The sequence below is a fragment of the Rissa tridactyla genome, chromosome 11 (genome assembly GCF_028500815.1).
Source record: "Rissa tridactyla isolate bRisTri1 chromosome 11, bRisTri1.patW.cur.20221130, whole genome shotgun sequence".
Taxonomy (NCBI): domain Eukaryota; kingdom Metazoa; phylum Chordata; class Aves; order Charadriiformes; family Laridae; genus Rissa; species Rissa tridactyla.
Window position 1 is genome coordinate 20,983,857 of NC_071476.1, and position 10,499 is coordinate 20,994,355.

The window sequence follows — 10,499 nt, forward strand, 5'->3', positions numbered from 1 at the left end:
CCAGGGGACGCGACAGGAGGGTTAGAAGCGCGAGAAGGCGGAAGGGGCGAGAAAGGGAGGGCCACTGACCGTGTCCAGGAGAGCGGGCGCCTCCGGATGCGTCTCCTTCGCTGCGGGGACGGGCGGGGGCGGCGCCGGCGGGAAGTTGGGGCTGAAAACCATCAGGTCGCTCTTGCCCGCGCCGTCCGCCACGCACAGGCTCCGGCTCTGCCGCTGCGAGTACGACCAGCTCCCCACTTCGCTGGCGCACACCAGCGTCGCCGCACCGGGCCCCGACAGCACGGCCGCCCGCGGCGCCCACCGCGACGCCACGTACAGCACCACCGCCAGCAGGAACAGGCTCGACACCGCGCAGATCGCCACCACCAGCCACACGTTCGTCGCCGCAGACGACGACACCGACGCGCCGCCCTCCGCCGGACGCAGCCCTACCCCCGAAGACGACGACGACGACGAGCCCGCGGCCGCCAGCGCCGCCTCGCCGCCCTCCACCAGCGACACGCTCAGCGTGGCCGTGGCCGAGAGCGACGGCTCCCCGTGGTCACGCACCACGATCACCAGCCGCTGCCGCGGGCCGTCCGCCTCCTCCAGCGCCCGCGCCGTGCTCACCTCGCCGCTGTACAGCCCCACGCGGAACGGGCCCTTCCCCCGCGGCTCCCACAGCTCGTAGCGCAGCCACGCGTTGTAGCCAGAGTCCGCGTCCACCGCCCGGATCTTCGCCACCACCTGCCCCGCCGGCGTCCCCCACGACGCCCACGCCCACGCCCACACCGACCCCGACCCCGGCACCGACGCCGCCTCCGACGACGACCCGGACCACGCGCCGCCGCCCGACGCCGGCAGCAGCGCCGGCGCGTTGTCGTTCTCGTCCACCACGAAGACCTGCACCGTGGCGTTGCCGCACAGCGACGGCTCCCCCGCGTCCACCGCACGCACCTCGAACTGCAGCACCTGCACCTCCTCGTAGTCCAACGGCCGCAGCGCCCACAGCCGCCCGCTCTCCGCGTCCACCGACACGTAGCTCGACGCCGACCGCCACCCCCCGCCCGACGACGCGCCCCCGACACCGCCCTCCCACACCGAGTAGCTCACGCGACCGTTTCCCGCCTCGTCCGGATCCCGCGCCCACACACGCGCCAGCTCCGCGCCCGCCGCGTTGTTCTCCCGCGCCAGCACCGTGTACACCGCCTGCGCGAACGCCGGCGCGTTGTCGTTCACGTCCGACACCGGCACACGCACCCCGCGACTGGCGCGCAGCGGCGGCGACCCGCCGTCCTCCGCACGCACCTCCACCTCGTACTCCGACACCCGCTCCCGGTCCAGCGCCTCCCGCAGCACCAGCGAGTACGACCCCGCGAACGTCGACACCAGACCGAACGGCGACGCCGGCCACACCGCGCACCGCACGCGCCCGTTCGACCCCGAGTCCCGGTCCGACACGCTCAGCAGCGCCACCACCGTCCCCACCGCCGCGTCCTCCGACACCGGCACCGACAGCGACGTCACCCACACCTCCGGCGCATTGTCGTTCACGTCCAACACCTGCACGAACACCTTGCAGTGGCCCGATAACGGAGGGAAGCCCTTGTCTCTTGCTTCTACCGTGATCTCGTAACTACCCTTTTCTTCGTAGTCTAACTTCCCCCGAAGTCTGATTTCTCCTTTGTTTTCGTCGATAGTGAACATTTCTTTAACTTCTGCAGTGACGTGCCTACTAAATAAATACATAATATCCCTATTGATCCCTTCGTCCAAATCCGTGGCACTGACCGTGGTTAACAGAGTCCCGGGCTCCGAACCCTCTAAAATTTTTACGTTATAAACTGATTGGTTGAATTGGGGCGTGTTGTCGTTCACATCCAGCACCGAGATCAACAGCTCCACCGTTCCCGTCAGCGACGGATGGCCACCGTCACTCGCCGTCAACACCAAACGGTGCACCGGCAAGGTCTCGCGGTCCAGCGGTTTCGTTAAAACAAGTGCCAAAGACGCGCTCTGGTCGTTATTACCCCGATGATCAATAGTGAAATGCTCGCTGGGGCTGAGTGTATAGGAGAGCTGCGCGTTCGCTCCGATATCTGCATCCGACGCGCCCTCCAGCGGGAACCGGGACCCCGGCAGCGTGGTTAATTCCGCCACGCTAAAGGCTTCTTCCTTAACGCGAAAGAGCGGGGCGTTGTCGTTGATGTCGGTCACCTCCAGCTCCACGTGGAAGACGCGCAGCGGCCGCTCCACCAGCACCTCCAGGCGCAGGGCGCACGGCGCGCTCTTCCCGCACAGCTCCTCCCGGTCCAGACGCGAGCTCACCACCAGCGCCCCGCTCGCCCCGCTCACCTCCACGCTCGCACGACGGCCCTGCGACACCAGACGCAGGCGCCGCGACTCCGCATCGCCCGCCTCCAGGCCCAGGTCCTGCGACAGACGACCCACCACCGTCCCGGCCTTGGCTTCCTCTGGCACCGAGTACCGCACCTGACCAGCGACCAGCGACCACGCCGCCTGCACCACCACCACCACCCGCAACACGGAACACCAACTCACGCCCATCGCCGCCGCCCAAGCAGCCGCCGTCGCCGCCCGCACGGGCCCCGCACGGCTCCCCGCCGCCGCCCGGACGCACCGGCTCTCCTCACCGCCCCGCGCCGCCCCCCCGCGCTCACAGCCGGGCTCTCCGCCGCACCGGGGCGGAGCCGCCTCAACGCTCCCACGCCGTTTCTGAGCCTGCAGCGACACCGTGTGCTGCTCCGACGCCTCACACGCTCCATCCACACCGCCGACCGCGTCCTCGGACCCGGGCTCGTCACCTCCTCTCTCGTCTCTTCCTTCATTTCGCCTCATTTTTCTTTCTTCCTTGCTTTCTCTTTCTTTGCTTGAATACATTCCTGCATTTTTTATTCCTCTCCTTCTTTCTTTTTTCATTTCTTTATTTTTTCATTAATCTTGCCCCTGTTTTCGTGCTCTTTCTACTATGCTCTCTTTCCTCCTCCTCTTTCTTCTTTCTTTTCTTCCTTTTCCTTCTTCTCTTCCTTCTTCTTTCCATTCTTACCCTGCTGTGACCTATTCTTACCTACCCTTTCCCTTCTCCTTCCATCCTTATCTCTTGTTTACCCCCGCTGGCAGCTCCCTGGTCGCCTCCGGCGCCGCGGCGGACACCATCAAAGACGGAACCATCAGCACTACTAAGGGGGCATCGGCGCCGGAGCGCGGTACTCTAACCAAGGGGGAGGCTGTTAGGGACCGACTGCGTCTAGAGAAAACCGGGCTGCACCCTGGTATTCTCCTTCATAATTTCTTCTTTTCCCATCTTCCTTCCTTTATTAATTCCCTGCCTCATTTATTCCTTCCCCCTTTCTTTATTTCTGTTCTTTTTCGCCTTTGCCAGCATGTTTTCTATATGACGACATTACACCCGCCACGGAGCATGAACATGCCCTCAGGCAAGAGCTCTTTTCTCTTCCTCACCACTTTTCGACATACTTACACCGCGTTCCTGAGTACTGAAGAAGCTGAGGTCCTCAACTCCATTAACCATGCATCATGGTTAGTCTCCTCTATCATGTTCCTTCCTTCCTTCGTTCCTTCTATCCTTCCTTCCTCTTCCTTCTTTCTTCTTTGCTTGCTTTCCCCCTTCTATAGATTCCTTTTCTTCTTCCCTTCTCGTTTTTTCCTTCTTCCTTTCTCCTTCTTCCTCTCTTCCTTTTTCTTCCTTTTCTATTTTCTCTTTCTTCTTTCTTGTGGTTGTCTTCCTTTTCCTTTCCTGCTCTGTCCTGCCTCCCATTGTCTTCTGCTTCCATCCTTCTCTCTTCTTTTCTTTTTCCCTTTACCAAAATATTTTCCACATCACTACACCACACTTGATATAAAGCATGGGAATGGCCTTTGGCAAGAGTTTTCATTCCTTTTCACTTCCGAATTCCATGCCTCGGGACCGGGAACAAATTTCCTGCTTTCCCATGGTCTATGCAATACAGGCAGAATATGCCTGCACCTACGAATCCCTCCCCTTCTGGAAGAAGACAACACTCTTCAGCCTCCAGTCCACTCAAGGACCCACCAAATAATACAGCAAGGCTGTGTTGGAAAAGAACAGCTCTGCTACACCACAACAGAATCCACCACCCTCGGAAATACAAGACCCACGTACCTGGACATCTGCACAAACAGGTTTCAATGAGCACAAACAACTTAAGGGAGTCTTTCCTTCGGGAACTCAAACCCATCACAGACCAGCATGAAAATCCTCCAACACAGTATCTCAGGGAAGATCTATTCTTCTGGCTTCATTTTTGACTTGCACGATGAATGGCAAGCTCTTGCTGTCCCTTTCAGGCAGGCATGCGCTGCCAGAACAACACACCAAGATCCTCAGTACCCTGGGGCATTAGTCCCCAGGAATATGGATCCATCATCAGCATGAGCCAACTGTCACACAGCCAGACAAAAGCCACCAAGGTAACATCATGACATTTTCAGTGAGAACATCCCCACGAAACCCCACATCCACTCAGAGAAATGCACTGCGGTCCCTCCTCCCTCCATCCTTGCTGCCACCTGATCACGCTGTGCCTGGAAGGAGAAGGAAAGGAACCACAGCAGGCAATAGTGCTTTGCTGATCCAAATGTACACACATTGCAATGCACGGAACATTCTGTTGGCCCAACATAAAGATACCATGACTGAATAGGAACAGAAGTACATCTGTCTCTCAGACTCATCTTCTTTAGGTAGGAGCGACTTACCTGGTTCCTACTTCAGAATAAGAAACATTTTCAGAACAAGAGAATTGGTTCTACGGAACATTTTCCATTAACATGATCAGAACTTTCTGAGGGACCCGGACAAAAAAAATTAGATTCTGCAAAAGCCTTAAAATCACGGGACAGTGCGTAGTGCTCTCTTATGCACTTCTGCCACAGAGGAAGTAGAAGGGACACCTGAAAGCTAAGGACATTCTCTCAACACCAACCTCAGCTCAGGAGAGTGCAAAAGCCACCCCCCACACTGATGCCAAATGCCACAAAGCTCTACAACCAGGCAGCTGCAAAATTCTGCTGTCTGCATCTCATCCACTGTTACCAACACGTTCCCAATGTGAGAGAAGAAAAACAAAAAGGTGGCAAATTTTACTGAGAGCAGAGAACCAAAGGAATCCATTCCACTGGTTAGAAACACAGGGCTTGCCAACATCTTGAATACACAGAGCACTTCTTCCCCTGCCTAGCAAGACAAAGGAATGAGCAGAGAGAACACCGAGGAGAGCTTTACGAGGACAAAGTGATCCAAATTTCAGAACCTACCTGTTTGACAAAAAACATGACACGTTCAGGAGCAAATGATTAAAGGAACCTATGGCAGATGTCTTCACATGACATAGGAATACCACAGAGGACAAAATGGTGTTAGGGTTTCCAGAATTCTGGAAGACCTGAAAGGAACCTAAGCAAGTACAGCTCCACGTCAGGCTTCTTCTCAAGATTTTCTACGGGCATCCTCGAGGACACACCATGGGAAATGAGATCTCCAGCTAAATCGACATTACCTACTCCTTCCACAATGACACAGACCATTACACAGACACCCAGCATCTCCATTTCCATCACGCAAGACTCTTCCCCACTCAAAGTCATCCTCCCAGTGGTGCTTACCCAGGCCCAACTCTGTGCCACTAGGAGCATCACTGACACAATACCCAGACATTGTTCCATCAAAATAACATTCCCCAACATCGCTCTGAGCATCACACAGGCCTTCACATATGCTCACCTTCCCTCATTATCGGCACAAAGAATATATGGACAGATGCAAAGTCACTCACTTTTTGGCAGACTCTTCCCAGATGCCTGAACTTCACACGAAATACTTTCTGCCTTTTCAGCATTTTCAGGTGCAAACTCCACAGAGCTGCACATTACAGTCCTTAAAGATTCTGTCATTACAGCTGTGACAGCTCAGATCCCAGTTCAAACAGATTTGATTCTTCAAGAGAAACACACCAAACGCTGAAGCCTAAGTGTGCTCACAATAGCAACGGTGTGGGAAAATTTCTACTGTAGAAAACCAGAGCTGGGCTGCTCTGCAGGGTTTGGCGTGTATGTGCACATATCAGAACAAGCCACATGCACGAGGACACAGCATCTATACTGAGGTGACTGTGCAGGTGCACAAGTAGGGGCAGTCGAGAGTACAAAGATTATAGCCACCTCATCATCTTGTGCCTTTAAAAATCCTGCCTGAGGAGCACAGAATCATCATGGGAACATCAATGGCTGTGAAAGCTGCTACCACTACACAAGGACAGCAGTTGAAGCTCTACCCTCCCACTACACCCTTCCCAAAACAAGTGGAAAAAGGTCCATCAGCTAGTATTCAGCAGTCTGCATGTCCCCCCCTCTTACCAACACAGAGCCTACATCAGGACAACAGAAGCACAAGGGACTGTCTCTGGTGTAAGATATTCATAACCTCAAAAGACATTGTGAGCATTTCAATGCAACATTCTATCACAACATCAGGAAGTCCTCAAAGTCCAGACCTTTGGAGCCTGTGAAAGCATCCAGCAGAAGAATACTCTGAAGCCATCCTACCTCATGCTTCCTTCTAAGCATCCCCCATTCCCCACTCTGGGACATGTGTTCTCAAGACAAGCACATCTCCCATTCTTATATGCTTATGACATGACTCTTGGGCTTGCCCAAGGATTTCAATACCTTTTCTATGACAGAAAACCAGTGCTGGGCTGCTCTGCAGGGTTTTGCAGGTACATGCATGTATCAGAACACACTGGTGACAAAAGGACACACTATCTCTGTCAATGTCACTTGTGCAAGTACAAAAGTAGGGGAAGTCAAACTCCTTCTCTGCCCTTACAAATCCTTCCTGAGGAGGATCAAGGAACCATCATGACAATATCAACAGCTGCTGAAGCTCATTTACACGCCCACCACAACACAATGACAGCAGATTGAAGCACTACCCTCCCACAACACCTTTCCAAAGACAGCAGTGAAAGTGTTCATCAAACAGTATTCCACAGTCTGCACCTCAACCCCCACTTACCAACATATTGCCACCTCGGGTAGGCAGCAGCACAAGGGACTGTCTCTGGTAGGAAATGTGGACATTGTGGGCATTTCAATACCACACACTACCTCAAGATCCATAAGGCCTCCAACTCCAGACACCTTTAGACCCTGAGAAAGGAGCCTTGGCGGCAATACTCTGTGCCCATTCTGCCTCATGCGCTCCTCTAGGCACCCTCCATTCAACAGTCTGTGACATGCATTCTCAACACAAGCACATCATCTCCCATTCTTGTCCTCTTATGACACGGCCCATTGTTTTCCCAAGAATTTCCAGTTCCTTCACACAAGGCTTCCGATAAGCAAGGGCACCCTTCGCGTCACGTAATGGCCAGGCCTTACACAGTGCCACTGACACATTCACCTCTGTGACATACCACAGTTCCCTTTCCCTCCTCAACACTCAATTGACTTTTGTTTACCATTACCATCCATGACAGCACCATAAAAAACACACAGAAAGTACCATACACATGGTGTCCAGCAAACTCTCGGCAGTTGACCCTTCATGTTAGGCAATGCTTCAGCAATTTCAGAGGGGAATGTTACAGACCTAAGAACAATAGTCTTCGTAGAGGTCATGTCGGCAAAACTCTAATAGCAATAGGCACTGATTTCATGCTGAGAGAAACCAACCCTCTTGTTGACAAGAACACCAATTTAGCGGATGATATCTACTGTGTAAGCACAATTGGGTTGAGAGGGGTTTTGTTGTTGAAAAGAGAATTAAGGGTGTTGCTACTAATGCAAATAACAAAAGAATATCAAAACAGGTCAGTGCACATCAAGCCACCAGTCCAGTCAGGAATGCAAGTTCATAGGACATTGTGGGCATGTCAGTATCGCACGCTATCTCAAGACACAGAAGGGCTCCAACTTCAGACACCCTGGGAGCCTGTGAGAGGATCCTGGGCAGGAAGATTCGGTGCCCTTCCTGCCTCATGCACCCCTCTAGGCATCCTCCATGCCCCATTCTGGGATGTGTGTTCTCAAAACAAACAGATCATCTCCACTATTGCCTTATGACACGGACCATGGTCTTCCCAAGGATTTCCAGTTCATTCACACAAGTCTTCCCACTGCTCAAGGTCACCCTTCACAACAAGAGATGGACACGCCCTACTCCCACATTTTCCTCTGAAACATGACACAGTTTCCTTTCCCACCTCAGGGCTCAATCCAGATTTTGCAGACCCTTCCCAGCAACGACAGCACCATAAGAAAACCTGTGGATGGTGGTCTCATTTAGACCACGTCCAGCAGACTCTCTAATCTTTCTAAAGGTGATATCAGAATAGCTCTAAATGACAATGGCATTCATAGAATCATGGAACTGTCTAGGTTGGAAGGGACCTTTCAGATCATCGAGTCCAACCCTTAACCTAACACTCACAAAAACCATCATGAAACCATATCTCTACGCACTACATCCACCCATCTTCCAAATACTCCCAGGGATGATGATTCCACCACTTCCCTGGGCAGCCTGTTCCAATGCTTAATAACCCTTTCAGTCTAAACATTTTTCTTAATATCTAATCTAAACTTACCCTGGCACAACTTGAGGCCGTCTCCTCTTGTCCTATCACCTGTTACTTAAGAGAAGAGACTGAGCTCCCCCTCGCTACAGGTCATTGTAGAGAGCAAAAGGTCTTCCCTCAGACTCCTTTTCTCCAGGATAAACAACCCCACTCCCTCAGCCACACCTCATAAGACTTGTTCTCCAGACCCCTCACAACCTTCATTGCCCTTCTCTGGACACGATCCAGCACCTCAATGTCTTTCTTGTTGTGAGGGGCACAAAACTGGACACAGCACTCGAGGTGGGGCCTGACCAGTGCCGAGTACAGAGGGACGATCACTTCCATAGTCCTGCTCACCACACTGTTCCCAATGCCGGCCAGGATGCTCTTGGCCTTCTTGGCCACCCAGGCACACTGCTGGCTCACATTCAGCCAGCAGTAAACCAACACCCCCAGGTCCTTTTCTGCCAGGCAGCTCTCCAGCCACTCTGCCCCAAGCCTGTAGTGCTGCATGGGGGTTGGTGTAATCCAAGAACTGGACACGGCACTTGGCCTTGTTCAACCTCATGCCATGGGCCTCAGCCCATCAATCCAGCCTGTCCACATCCCTCTGCAGAGCCTTTCTACACTCAAGCAGGTCCACGCTCCCGCCCAACTTGGTGTTGGCTGCAAACTTACTGAGGGTGCCCTCGATTCCCTTGTCCAGATCATTCATAAAGATATAAAGAGAACAGGCCCCAGTACCAAGCCCTGCGGAACACCACTCGTGACCCACTGACAACTGGATTTAACTCCATTCACCACCACTCTCTGCGCCCGGCCCTCCAGCCACTTTTTTACCCAGCGCAGAGTACTCCCGTCCAAGCCACAGGCAAACAGTTTCTCCAGCAGAATGCTGTGGGAAACCCTATCAAAGGCTTTACATAAGTCGAGATAAACAACATCCACAGCCTTTCCCTCATCCACCAAGCGGGTCACTTTGTCACAGAAGGAGATCGGGTTTGTCAAGCAGGACCTGCCTTTCATGAACCCATGCTGACTGGGCCTGATCACATGGTTGTCCTCCATGTGCCACATAATGGCACTCAGGGTGATCTGTTCCATGACCTTCTAAGGCAACAAGGTCAGACTCACAGGCCTGTACTTCCCCAGATCCTCCTTCCAGCCCTTCTTGTGGATCGGCGTCATTCATTTCATGCTATGACAGAACAAACCAAACAATGACAAGCACCCCAATTCAACAGATTCTATTGATTCTGTAGGAGACTTTGGCGTTTGGGCTTTTGTTATCAGGGGATTTGTTTGTTGGTTGGTAGGGCTTTTGTGTTAAAAAGAAGGTTTACGGGTCTCTTGTGACGGTGTGGCTGCAGATACAAATCCTGAAAAACATCATAAAAGCCAGCGTACATCATGCCACTTCTCTGGTCAGGAACACGAGTCCACAAGCATTCCCATCAGTGAGAGCACCATAAAAAACATAGAGATGGTATCATATACACTGTGTTCAACAGACTCACTGTAGTTGACACTTCATGTTTTGCAATGCTTCAGCTATACCAGATGGAAATGTTACACACCTGGGCGCTCTGTTACCCATCTGAAATGTTACACAGCTATTTGTAGAAATGGTGTCAGGATAGCTCTGGCAATGGGCATAGATTTCCTTCCGTGAGAGAACAACCCAAATGTTGATGAGCACAGCACTGCAATGGATAATATCTAACGTATGGGACAATTTGGGGTTTTTTTTGAAAACAAGGTTTCAGGGCTTCCATAAGGCTGACAATGTTGATGCAAATATTGAAAGACTCTCAAAAGAGCCCTGCGTACATCATATCCCGTCACTTCTCCATACAGGAACAGCAATCTATAACATGGATTGGGGCAGCAGGAAAT

At 52.9% G+C, this 10,499-nt stretch overlaps 1 protein-coding gene across 8 annotated transcripts in view; it reads right to left on the bottom strand.

Annotated features, from left to right (window-relative positions):
* LOC128915996 (protocadherin alpha-C2-like) overlaps window positions 1-10,499 on the bottom strand; it is a 174,932-nt gene that overhangs the window by 99,729 nt on the left and 64,704 nt on the right. The window contains exon 1 of one of the 8 annotated variants that reach the window (XM_054217063.1): window positions 70-5,881. The exons of 5 other annotated variants lie outside the window; for them this stretch is intronic. In XM_054217063.1, the coding sequence (XP_054073038.1) occupies window positions 70-2,919 (2,850 nt within the window). In that variant the 5' untranslated portion in view covers window positions 2,920-5,881. Of the gene's footprint in view, window positions 1-69; window positions 5,882-10,499 lie in introns of those variants that run through there. 2 more of the 8 variants (XM_054217061.1, XM_054217062.1) reach the window with 2 other exon arrangements.